At 34.1% G+C, this 15461-nt stretch overlaps 1 protein-coding gene across 1 annotated transcript in view; it reads left to right on the forward strand.

Annotated features, from left to right (window-relative positions):
• LOC144435554 (uncharacterized) overlaps positions 1–15461 on the forward strand; it is a 450358-nt gene that overhangs the window by 419410 nt on the left and 15487 nt on the right. Inside the window, exons 210-211 of the mRNA XM_078124141.1 lie at positions 2975–3094; positions 5372–5458. Of these exons, the coding sequence (XP_077980267.1) occupies positions 2975–3094; positions 5372–5458 (207 nt within the window). The remainder of the gene's footprint in view (positions 1–2974; positions 3095–5371; positions 5459–15461) is intronic.

A 15461-nucleotide genomic window follows, 5' to 3' on the forward strand; every position in this document is an offset into this window, starting at 1 on the left:
TGGCTTTTGAAATGAAATTATTCAAATTTACAGGGATACACATACATCAGACATACATACATTTACCCATGCATACAGAACAAATGTATGGATTGCTTATTGGTATCATTTGTACATAATGAATTTTAGCTGTATATTTGTGATTTTTGAAGTCCCAGTGAAAGTTAGTTGTTGAAAAAGTTGATCAAATATCCGCTACCTATTCTCAGAACAGGAAAGCTTGACTCGACTTCCCTCCGCCTTCGTGGTCCTCTACATACCTGGGATATGTACACTTGTTTATATATAAATAATAAACAAAATTCAAACTGTCATAACATCGCTAGTATGCATCATAAAGTTTACATACTTTATGGTAAGCATGATCCTGGTCTATATTTTGATTTTATACAACACAATACCCTTTATGTAACATTCAGTTCAAGAATTTTGCGATGCATGCCACAATGAGGTGAATTTCCATAGCTCTCAAGTTCGTTTGGTTTCTCGAAATATAAAAATCAGATCTGGACAGAAACTTATCAATATATATTTCGATATACGTACCTTTTCATACGAGCAACCAGAATACTCTGAAAGGTCTATAATAATGTCAGAAAATTGGGGAACATTTGACCCAATTGAACCACTGAGTACACTGCCCAACATTGCAACACAGAAACAACATTTACTTATCTCATTTGCATTGTTGTGATAATATGTTAATACGAATAAATGCACGTTTTCTGGCAGCAAACTCGCCCTTAGTATCGAAAGATTTATATTAAAAAAGAGAAGATTTTCAATTTTGATCTAAGAAGAGATTGTATGAATTTATCTTGGCAAACTCTCCACAAGAATTTTCAGCAGAAAGCTGGGGATTTCACCATCAAATTGAAGCTGACCTTGTTTGACCGACGATCTCCTCATGCATGCTTTCAGAAACAGAAATACGCGCGAATATCTAACGAAGTAAAAACAAGATTATAAATTTTGAAATAGTGAAGAGATCGTATGAACTTGTGTCAGTGAATTCTCCAGCATAATTGCCTGCAGATGCAATCTTACTACAACATGTAATATGAAGCTTTTATAGAACGTTGTAGCAGACCTCTCATTGTAGAAGGAGTTTTAAAGGCCAAGAAAAAAGAAGGAATTGTTACTGGTCAGTGCGCATCACTGAAATACCCCCCACTTTGATATTTTTTTCCCTGTTTTTCCAGCCAGTGCAGTCTGCAGATCCAGGCGAAAACACAAAGTAACTCTACCTATGTTAATTGCTACTTCAGTAAAGACAACTGCAGAACTAATCATGAACAATTAAATTTTTTTTTTAAATTCGCATACTCACACCACTTTAGACAACATATCCTGACCAGAAACAATGCTTTTCTTTTCTTTTCTGCCAGAGTAACTTATTAAGACTAAAAGCTACATCAATAATATTTTCAGAACAGATGCGCTGTGGTATCGCAAATGAATGCATGTTCATTCTTGAGATATAGCCAAATTACCGAAAACCATTAAGTCAAATTGCTCATTAATATTCATGGGATATTTACCAAAACATAATCAGTTCTTGCCATTACCATACAGAACCTGTCTACCATATGTATGTTACTATGCCTGGCAACAAGACCACACCTATAGCAACAGCCAAACTATGGTGTATATCGCATAAATAACAATATGGATTGATAGAACAAACTTTGGCAATTGACGAATCGCCCTGAGCACTGTAGCCACGCCCCCCCCCTTAGTTACCGTTGCTACTACGACAACTTCGCATGTTTTGCATGGTTTGTCATAGGCAAAACATGGCGTCCAACATGGCGATCGCTGAAAAATACGATTCATAATTTGAGAGTTCTTTCTCATTCCACTGCCACCAAGGCAAAGATGATGTATCATAGGCTTTTGTATGGTCGATACATCGATGGAAACATTTTATCTTTGTTCGGGTAGTGTCATTTCACCAAATTGCTTTTAAACTGTTACATATTGCTTTTAAACTGTTACTACAAAGGGTTATATAGTCACAAAACATTCTCTTTAATTTCTGGTAAATGTCAACTTACTTTTACATGACTAAATTATTACACTAAATGAGAAATAAGGTACCAGTTGTACAAATTAAAATAGGCCACTACTGTACAAGTATAAATACTTTCCCCATGTACAAATCATCTTTGTTTTTTGTTTATTTACTTACAATTGTTTATTATTTGGGGGGGGGGGGGGTTGCAGAAGATATTTATCACATTTCATGCTTTTATTATTTCAATAAAAAATTTACTGAATATGAAATGGATCAGATGCACAAGTAGTTATGTAAAATATTGCAACAAAATAATTTTGATTTAGAGCCATGTCATGTCAGTGGTATTTACAAATTCTGATATCTAGTTGCAATTTTATTGCTTGACATTTTTTCTGGCAGTACAGAAAGACATTTCAAAGTCTTGTGTCAAGTAATTGCTCAGTTGCATATTTAGCTAAGGTTTGCAATTCAAATGTAATGTAGAACGGCTGCACTTTATAATGAAAGGTGTGAGTGCAGTGCAATCACTGTACTGATAGTTTTTTGGTGGGAGTGGTTTGCATAATATTAATGATAATTTGCATAATTAATGATTTTATAAATGAGGTTACACATGCAGAACGGCTGCACCAAATTCATTGAAACTTGCTACATCTACGGTTCATACATATTCGGGAGCATTTTTCAGTTCATCTCTGGTTTATTTAATCCTCGTCCAAACTTGGCCATTAATAACGATATTCAATAGTACATGTCAGATATGGAAATCATGTAAAATTCACTTCTTGTATGTGTCTTTACTTACTAATCATTTTGGTAAATATGTTTTGAACTTGGATGTACATTGTGCCATACCTATTTATTGCCCTTGAGAAGGGAGAGGGAATCTGAAGAGTGGGATCTTGTTCCATGTATCAGATAAAACAATTTTCTCACATTTTTTGTTGAACCTAGATGTGAATGAATGTATGACCACATTTCCATGTCAGAATGGTGGTAACTGTGACAACACACGTGGTTCATATACATGTAGATGTCAAACTGGATTCTATGGTTCTAGCTGTGAATATGCAGGTGAGTATTATCTTTGGCCCAAACTATGAACATGAATGGCTAGTTATATGTTGGCCTAGCTATGAATATACCAGGTATATTATCTTTTCCCCTATAAACCATGAATATACTTTTTTCATATTATCTATTGCCCTAACCATGAATACACAAGACATATTATCTATGACCCTAACTATAAACATTTTATATCATCTATTGCCCTAACTATGAATATATAAAGCATATTATCAATGTTGTAACCATGAATACACAAGGCATATTATCTATGGCTTTATGTACAAGTGACTACTGGCCCTGTCCATGAATATACAAGTAAGTAGCTAAGAATTTTCGTAAAAGAAAAATTCTGTTCATCTATCTTTGCAAAAAAATATCTTCCCACATAATGTACATTTCCACACCTGCACAATTGTTTTCTCAAGACAGCATGTGATGTTTATGTCAAAAGTGTTCAATCATGTAGTTTTCATTTTGTATATTTATACTCAACATTATTCATATAACAAGTTAACAGCTTCAAATATTCTTCAAGTGATGTAGAACAAAGGCAAAAGTAAATCTCAGAAATAATTGGTTTATTGTTCTCCTGAACAAAAACTCACTAACCAAGTAAAAACAAAATACAAAAACACAATAAAGATTTGGCTATCTTGGGGAGCTACTCAGCACTAGGTTACAGCTTGGGAGATCAACAGCAGATGTGAGGATCATAGGTACCTTGGAGGATCGCCAACAAGTAACCCCTATGCGTGTTAAGAAATTGCCATAAGTAGAAGTCACCTCGGGAGGTCACCAGCAAGTAGATAGGTCATGAACTTTTTGTTAGAAATATTTAAAATGTACAAAAAGAGCACCCTGGTAGGTCACCAGCAGGTGTGTGTTGTCCAGCTACCCAAGCTACCTATATCAGTATATATAACAAATTCCATTCCTCTGCTTACAATACATTCTGTATTGTCCTGCACCCCCTGAAAGAATAGATGTATTCAAATAAGTAACAGATACAATCTGACCAATATGCGTCGAGCGGTAGCGAGGCGCATATTGGTCGGATTGTATCTGTTTTGTACACCGGCTAATTTCCTTTGTTGTGTATTGAGTTTCGAAATCCAATATACTCTGGAGATAACTCATACACTGCTATCATACCACCACAACAATAATAATAAAAGTGTCTGCGCCATCGTGCATGTCTGCATATCTTCCGGCCTATGTATACACTCTAGCTAATACACATACACAAACAAAATTAGACACTCACTTCACACTACAAGTTCTCAAATACAGTGTCTGCTGTACTGTGCATAATCTCAGAGGATATTTTTGACATTGGAGTCAGAATTACATACATCAATGAAGTTGGATACTCTCCGCACTCTCCATGTTCATAAATGTAAACTGAGCGAAACATCGCTTTCGACAAGACATGCTTAGCTACTGAAAGGTTCAGACACACAAGCTATTGACGTTTATTTCGTTGGGCTTTCGCCACCATCGATCATTCATTTTGACAGCTCTTTCTGGTTGATAACAAACTCGCATTACAAACTTCTTCCTGTTGGAGTATATTGCGCACACAGTCAAATATACTCCGGATGTTGACTTTTTATTACCATGTCTGTCTAATATACTCTGGGTATGGACTTTTCATTACCCGGATGGTATTTCTCATATTCTCAGCTCCCTGGATTTTGAAGCGGGAAGTTTGAGGACACCTGATTGGCTGATCGCCCGATTAGTCACTGTCGCTTGACAAGTAACGCCCACGCCGGTGTACAAATGTCATTGTACCTAGCAATAAAAGTTGTGTAGTAATTAAATTAATTGTTGGATATATTAACATTCAGCAATAAACTTGTACAACTACAACATATGATATCTGCTCAGCTCCACGTCAGATCAAACCCCCACCTCTTCAAGAGATAACATGTGTCCAAAACCTTTCACAAGGCTTGTTTTGATTGGGTAGAAACTATGGGTAAAAGCAACACCTATTGCCTATGTTTATGTCCCTTATATTATAAAGAAAGTATAGGTATGTGTGTGTTTTCCAATCACGACGATCCTTTTCAGTTCTTCAAGGCACCACTTTGACATAAACCTTATTTGGGCAACACCAGTGAGCATCTCTGAAGAAAACATGATTTATAGATTCATTTTTTAAATGTTATTTGAGTAGATTTCTTTCATATTTTAGCCATCACAACACAGTAAAACTATCTTGGAATATATTTAAACTGTAGAGTGTGAATTATTGAATTATTTCTCTGATTACAGGAACTCTTAATTGCATGAATGGTGGTATTCTTAATGGTTTTGTATGTCAGTGTCCATCAGAATGGCAAGGGGTTGATTGTTCACAAGGTAAGGTAATTGATTGTCTGGATAGTAACTATTGTATCTGAATATTCTGCAATTACAGACTCTTACAGTTCATGTCATCAGATATTATCACAACCATATATGTCACACATCATGATCTCTGATATTATCACAACCATATATGTCACACATCATGATCTCTGATATTATCACAACCATATATGTCACACATCATGATCTCTGATATTACCACAACCATATATGTCACACATCATGATCTCTGATATTATCACAACCATATATGTCACACATCATGTCATCAGATATTATCACAACCATATATGTCACACATCATGATCTCTGATATTACCACAACCATATATGTCACACATCATGATCTCTGATATTACCACAACCATATATGTCACACATCATGATCTCTGATATTATCACAACCATATATGTTGCACATCATGATCTCTGATATTACCACAACCATATATGTCACACATCATGATCTCTGATATTACCACAACCATATATGTCACACATCATGATCTCTGATATTATCACAACCATATATGTCACACATCATGATCTCTGATATTATCACAACCATATATGTCACACATCATGATCTCTGATATTATCACAACCATATATGTCACACATCATGATCTCTGATATTACCACAACCATATATGTCACACATCATGATCTCTGATATTACCACAACCATATATGTCACACATCATGATCTCTGATATTATCACAACCATATATGTCACACATCATGATCTCTGATATTATCACAACCATATATGTCACACATCATGATCTCTGATATTACCAAAACCAGATATGTCACACATCATGATCTCTGATATTACCACAACCATATATGTCACACATCATGATCTCTGATATTACCACAACGATATATGTCACACATCATGATGTCTGATATTACCACAACCATATATGTCACACATCATGATCTCTGATATTACCACAACCATATATGTCACACATGATATAAATTGATCTCTGATATTATCACAACCATATATGTCACACATCATGATCTCTGATATTACCACAACCATATATGTCACACATCATGATGTCTGATATTACCACAACCATATATGTCACACATCATGATCTCTGATATTATCACAACCATATATGTCACACATCATGTCATCAGATATTATCACAACCATATATGTCACACATCATGATCTCTGATATTACCACAACCATATATGTCACACATCATGATCTCTGATATTACCACAACCATATATGTCACACATCATGATCTCTGATATTACCACAACCATATATGTCACACATCCTGATCTCTGATATTACCACAACCATATATGTCACACATCATGATCTCTGATATTACCACAACCATATATGTCACACATCATGATCTCTGATATTATCACAACCATATATGTCACACATCCTGATCTCTGATATTACCGCAACCATATATGTCACACATCATGATCTCTGATATTATCACAACCATATATGTCACACATGATATAAATTGATCTCTGATATTACCACAACGATATATGTCACACATCATGATGTCTGATATTATCACAACCATATATGTCACACATCATGATCTCTGATATTATCACAACCATATATGTCACACATCATGATCTCTGATATTATCACAACCATATATGTCACACATCATGATCTCTGATATTATCACAACCATATATGTCACACATCATGATCTCTGATATTATCACAACCATATATGTCACACATCATGATCTCTGATATTACCACAACCATATATGTCACACATCATGATCTCTGATATTACCACAACCATATATGTCACACATCATGATCTCTGATATTATCACAACCATATATGTCACACATCATGATCTCTGATATTATCACAACCATATATGTCACACATCATGATCTCTGATATTACCAAAACCAGATATGTCACACATCATGATCTCTGATATTACCACAACCATATATGTCACACATCATGATCTCTGATATTACCACAACGATATATGTCACACATCATGATGTCTGATATTACCACAACCATATATGTCACACATCATGATCTCTGATATTACCACAACCATATATGTCACACATGATATAAATTGATCTCTGATATTATCACAACCATATATGTCACACATCATGATCTCTGATATTACCACAACCAAATATGTCACACATCATGATCTCTGATATTACCACAACCATATATGTCACACATCATGATCTCTGATGTTACCACAACCATATATGTCACACATCATGATCTCTGATATTACCACAACCATATATGTCACACATCATGATCTCTGATATTACCACAACCATATGTGTCACACATGATATAAATTGATCTCTGATATTACCACAACCATATATGTCACACATGATGATCTCTGATATTACCACAACCATATATGTCACACATCATGATCTCTGATATTACCACAACCAAATATGCCACACATCATGATCTCTGATATTACCACAACCATATATGTCACACATCACGATCTCTGATATTACCACAACCATATATGTCACACATCATGATCTCTGATATTACCACAACCATATATGTCACACACGATCTCTGATATTACCACAACCATATATGTCACACATCATGATCTCTGATATTATCACAACCATATATGTCACACATCCTGATCTCTGATATTACCACAACCATATATGTCACACATCATGATCTCTGATATTACCACAACCATATATGTCACACATCATGATCTCTGATATTACCACAACCATATATGTCACACATCATGATCTCTGATATTACCACAACCATATATGTCACACATCATGATCTCTGATATTATCACAACCATATATGTCACACATCCTGATCTCTGATATTACCACAACCATATATGTCACACATCATGATCTCTGATATTACCACAACCATATATGTCGCACATCATGATCTCTGATATTACCACAACCATATATGTCACACATCATGATCTCTGATATTACCACAACCATATATGTCGCACATCATGATCTCTGATATTACCACAACCATATATGTCACACATCATGATCTCTGATATTATCACAACCATATATGTCACACATCATGATCTCTGATATTACCACAACCATATATGTCACACATCATGATCTCTGATATTACCACAACCATATATGTCACAAATCATGATCTCTGATATTACCACAACCATATATGTCACACATCATGATCTCTGATATTATCACAACCATATATGTCACACATCATGATCTCTGATATTATCACAACCATATATGTCACACATCATGATCTCTGATATTACCACAACCATATATGTCACACATCATGATCTCTGATATTACCAAAACCAGATATGTCACACATCATGATCTCTGATATTACCACAACCATATATGTCACACATCATGATCTCTGATATTACCACAACGATATATGTCACACATCATGATGTCTGATATTACCACAACCATACATGTCACACATCATGATCTCTGATATTACCACAACCATATATGTCACACATCATGATCTCTGATATTACCACAACCATATATGTCACACATGATATAAATTGATCTCTGATATTATCACAACCATATATGTCACACATCATGATCTCTGATATTACCACAACCATATATGTCACACATGATATAAATTGATCTCTGATATTATCACAACCATATATGTCACACATGATATAAATTGATCTCTGATATTATCACAACCATATATGTCACACATCATGATCTCTGATATTACCACAACCAAATATGTCACACATCATGATCTCTGATATTACCACAACCATATATGTCACACATCATGATCTCTGATATTACCACAACCATATATGTCACACATCATGATCTCTGATATTACCACAACCATATATGTCACACATCATGATCTCTGATATTACCACAACCATATGTGTCACACATGATATAAATTGATCTCTGATATTACCACAACCATATATGTTGCACATCATGATCTCTGATATTACCACAACCATATATGTCACACATCATGATCTCTGATATTACCACAACCATATATGTCACACATCATGATCTCTGATATTACCACAACCATATATGTCACACATCACGATCTCTGATATTACCACAACCATATATGTCACACATCATGATCTCTGATATTACCACAACCATATATGTCACACACGATCTCTGATATTACCACAACCATATATGTCACACATCATGATCTCTGATATTACCACAACCAAATATGTCACACATCGTGATGTCTGATATTACCACAACCAAATATGTCACACATCATGATCTCTGATATTACCACAACCATATATGTCACACATCATGATCTCTGATATTACCACAACCATATATGTCACACATCATGATCTCTGATATTACCACAACCATATATGTCGCACATCATGATCTCTGATATTACCACAACCATATATGTCACACATCATGATCTCTGATATTACCACAACCATATATGTCACACATCATGATCTCTGATATTACCACAACCATATATGTCACACTTGATGATCTCTGATATTACCACAACCATATATGTCACACATGATGATCTCTGATATTACCACAACCATATATGTCACACATCATGATCTCTGATATTACCACAACCAAATATGCCACACATCATGATCTCTGATATTACCACAACCATATATGTCGCACATCATGATCTCTGATATTACCACAACCATATATGTCACACATCATGATCTCTGATATTACCACAACCATATATGTCACACATGATATAAATTGATGTCTGATATTACTAAATGGATAGATAATGACATCACAGATATGCATACTGACTGATTTCAAATAAAACCCTATGCATATATTGTTACCAGACAACTTCAGTGGTAACATTATTATAATACTCAATGTGTCATATTTTTGTTTAATTGGAATGAGTCATCATGTCTGAACTGTTGTCCTTGTATGATATTGTAGTAATACTAGTATAATATCGAAGATAAAAATATATGTGAGACACACAGTTTCAGCGATGATTAACGATTGAATATACAGTCGCAATAATTCTTGCTATACACAAACTCAAATAACAGGAACAATGTACTTTTATGAGCAAATTTAATTTAACAATTTTCAGTGAATATGTTGTTGGTTATTTGGAGAAAAGAAAGTGACAGGTTAATTGTACACACTAATACATCCAACCTGTTCACCTCACTTTCCCATAGTTAGCCCCCCCCCCCCAAAAAAAAAACCAAAAAAAAAACCAGGGTGCTATTACAATGGGCTCCGTTTGTCCATCCGTAATCACTTCTCAGACATGCAATATCCTAATTCTTTCATACCTGACACAAAGGTGACATATCATGTGGGACATATGCATGTCAATTTGTTTTTTTAGCACAACTCAACTGAGGTTCAGTGATGCTATAGCCATGGAGAAGTGTGTGTGTGTGTGTGTGTGTGTGTGTGTATGTGTGTGTGTGTGTGTGTGTGTGTTTAAATGACAAAAAGGTACACTGATTGGCTTGGTATTTGCTGAGGAGATATTACTTTGGGCATGTAGATGGGAAATTGTTCAAATGATAATGATCACATCAGAGATGTATGTTTTGCGTCAAAAACATGATTTGTGGTGTTAAAAATGCTTTGCCTAGAAATGAAAGGTTCTTGTTTTTATTGACACTATGAAACCATTCAATCTTTTATGGGCTACTTCAGATCTGAATGTCAATGTCATCAAGATTAACCTCTGTTTTAGATTAAGAATTCTCCAGGACATAATGATCACATCAGTGGTATGTAAGTTATGTATAACCAGATTTAAACTGAATGCCTCCCGTAAGGGAATCACAAATTATGCAAATAACTCATTAAACTAAAAAAAAAAAAAAACTATGGTAACAGGCTTTGTTTTTGGACAAGCGTGCTTTCTTAGGTTAATGTATGTGCCAAATTATACGGAATTTGAAGATTGCATGATACTGCTTAATTACTGAATATTGTTCATTATTGAAAATACTCATTAAAGGTAAAAGTTGTAGGAACAAACTTCATAGGACAGGTGCGTATTATTATGGTTGATATATGCATCATATTATACGAAATTTGAAGCTTGCATTTTTAAGATATCACCTAGTTACCTAAAATAATTGATATAGCCTAATTACCAAAAATCATCTGTCTGTCTGTCTGTGTGTCTGTGTCATCATTTTCTAAAAATAGGCTGGCTCAATTGTAATGAAATTTGAATTATATAACTCTTAGGGTAATGGCTAGACCTGATTAGGTTTTGAGCCAGATCTGTTAATGTTTAATTAGAGAAATTTTCATATTAATGAAATCAACTAATTATGCAATATCTTAAGACTGCATACTTCAATTTTAATGTAATTTAGCATGTTCGTTTAACATAACAACATACATTTGTCCTATAAAATTCGTTGATGTACGTTACAGCCTTAATTAATAATTTGCATAATTAATTATTTTTTGTAATTAGGCTACATCTTAAGAATGCATACTTCAAATTCAACATAATTTAGAACATACATTAACATAATTTAGAAAACACATATGTCCTACCAAGTTTGTTGATGTACCTTACAGTGTTAATGAATAATTTGCTTAATTAATGTTTTTCGGTATTTAGGCTATATCTTAAGAATACATACTTCAATTTCAATATAATTCAGTACACACGTTAACCTTAACAATCGCATATGTCCTGTAAAGCTTGTTGATGTACCTTTCAGTGTTAATGAATAATTTGCATAATTAATGATTCTTGGTAATTAGGCTATATCTTATGACTGCATACTTCAATTTCAATATAATTCAATACATACATTAACCATAACACATTGTGTATGTCCTATAAAGTTAGTTGATGTACCTTACAATGTTAATGAATAATTTGCATAATTAATGATTTTCGGTAATTAGGCTATATCTTAAAACTGCATACTTCAATTTCAATACAATTTAGTACATATGTTAACCATAACAAAGCGGATATGTCCTATAACATTTTTGATATAGCTTACTGTTTTAATGAAAAATTTGCATAATTAATGATTTTAGGTAATTAGGCTATATCTTACAACTGCATACTTCAATGTCAATACAATTCAGTACATACATTAACCATAACAAATTGTGTATGCCCTATAATGTTAGTTGATGTACCTTACAGTGTTAATGAATAATTTGCAAAATTAATGATTTTCGGTAATTAGGCTATATCTTAAGACTGCATACTTCAATTTCAATACAATTTAGTACATATGTTAACCATAACAAAGCAGATATGTCCTATAAAACTTTTGATATAGCTTACAGTTTTAATGAAAAATTTGCATAATTAATGATTTTAGGTAACTAGGTTGTATCTTAAATATGCAAGCTTCAAATTTCGTATAATGTGATACATATATCAACCATAATAATACGCACCTGTCCTATGAAGTTTGTTGCTACAACTTTTACCTTTAATGAGTATTTTGAATAATGAACGATATTCAGTAATTAAGCAGTATCATACACTCTTACATACATTAACCTAAGAAAGCACGCTTGTCCAAAAACAAAGCCTGTTACCATTGTTTTTTTTAATTTAATGAGTTATTTGCATAATTAGTGATTCCCTTACGGGAGGCATTCACTTTAAATCTGGTAATACCTCCCGTACCCTTACAGGAGGTAAAAATGTGTCTTTTTGGTCAAAAATCTATAATTCCAAAACTAATGAGCAGATTAGGCTGAAATTTGTTTGGAATGTTCTTCAGGGTGTTTATATTAAGAAGTGTTCATGATATGATGATCCCATCATTGATATGCAAATTAGGGCTACAATGTGTCTTTTTGGTAAAAAATATATAGTTCCAAACACTATACGAAAAATCATATTTGATCATGTCTTTTCACTGGGGTAAATCTTGAACAGAGGATGTGTAAATGTGGTATGAAACAAAATTCCATGCATGACTTAATTTACCCCAGTGGCGTTGATTTCTTCCCCGGGGGCTGTAGCCAGTCTAAAGTGGTACAGTACTGCATCTCATACTACAAGTGTCCTGGACAGAGATGATGGTTAGGTGGGTCACAGGTAGGGTAAAGGTTGGGCAAAGGTGGTAAATTGGACTTTTCGTGTAGTGAAAACTACTGAGCAGATTGGGTTGAAATTTGATTGGGATGTATAGATGAAGCTGTATTCACAATGTGATGATCCCATAAGTAGTATGCAAATAAGGTCTAAAAATCTCAATTTTGGTCAAAAAACTTATATCTTGAAACTGCATGGTGAATGGGTTGAAACCTGGTGGGGATGTGTCTGGAGGTATTATTCTGCAGTTATTGTTGAAACATTTCGACACAATTGGTCCTAGCAACCATGATCATGCCCTTAGCAACAGTGAAATAATGCATATTACAAGGGATAGGTAGGTAAGTGACTAAAAATTCAAATTCATTAAAAATGTATCCAAATATGCCTAGCAACAGGACCATGCCATAGCAACAGTTAAATGATGGTTTATATTGCAAAGATGAAAAATGGGAAGGGTGGGCAACTTAATAAAGATTCCAAAAATGTATGTAAATATCCCTATCAACAAGACCATGCCCATAGCAACAGCCAAATACAGTTTTGTTACAATGCCATTAGTGCTATTTTTAGTGAAAAGCAGACATATTTTTAGTAAACAATCACTATATTTAATACTACATAACTAAGGAACTCCAATCATAGACTCTATTCATAGACTATCAAAATTAAGATATTACTTACATATTGCAGACACTTTGTAGCAATTTTGTGTGGCCACTGTCTTTTATATCATGTCTATAGATAATACAGAACCAGATAAACGTACACATGCATTATTTTTGGTGCTGATATCAGTTTTTACTCAGTGGCAGCCATATTTGTAGTGAACGATCAAGATTTAACAATTAACTCAAAAACATTAATACATGGAGAGACTACATTAAAGTGTCTACCCCATATTGCCAGCTTTTAACTTTCTTTTTAGCACAACTGAACTGATAAGGTTCAGTAGTGCTATAGCCATGGCAAAGTGTCTGTCTGTCTGTCTATCTGAGTGTATGTGTGCGTAAACAACTCAAAGTCAAAAACTGCTGGACCGATTGCTTTGATATTTGGTGGGTATCTTACTTTGGATGTCTAGTTGGGAAATTGTTCAAATGAAAATGATCGCATCATAGATGTATAGTTTGGGTCAAAAACATGATTTGTAGTGTGGGAAAATGCTTTGAGTCAGCCAAAAAGTGAAAGTTTATTGTTTTATTGATGCAATAAAATCATCAAATCTTTTATGGGGTACTTCACATCCCAATGTCAATGGCATCAAGATAAACCGCTGTTTGAGGTTGCTTGGAAACTCTGCTTTTAACACAGGTGAATGAAATCATACACACTGTCTATGATTAAAACAGGTTCCTCATGCTACAGATATGATAAAGAGTTTTTTCCATCCATGTACAGTCATGTATCTGTGTACCTATATATGTGGTTGACTTAAACTTAAAGAAACTTAAAGTCACCAATTGCTTTGATATTTGGTGGTCATGTTATTTAGAGTGTCTAGTTGAAAATTTGTTCAAATGAATGTGATCGCATTAGAGATGTGCAAAAATGTGATTTTTGGTTAAAAAAAATTAAACTCCAAAACTACTGGGCAGATTGGCCTGAAATTTGGTGGGAACGTTCTTAGGCGTGAGTAAATTAAAATTTTGTTCATGACATGATTCCACAAATTAGGGCTAAAAATGTGTCTTTTGGTCAACATCTTTAATTCCAAAACCACTAAGCAGATTGGGCTGAAATTTAATGGGTATGCATCTGTGGGTGTATAGATGAAGAAATATTAAGCATATAATGATCTCATCAGTGATATGCAAATTAGGTGTAAAA

The sequence above is a fragment of the Glandiceps talaboti genome, chromosome 5 (genome assembly GCF_964340395.1).
Source record: "Glandiceps talaboti chromosome 5, keGlaTala1.1, whole genome shotgun sequence".
NCBI lineage: Eukaryota > Metazoa > Hemichordata > Enteropneusta > Spengelidae > Glandiceps > Glandiceps talaboti.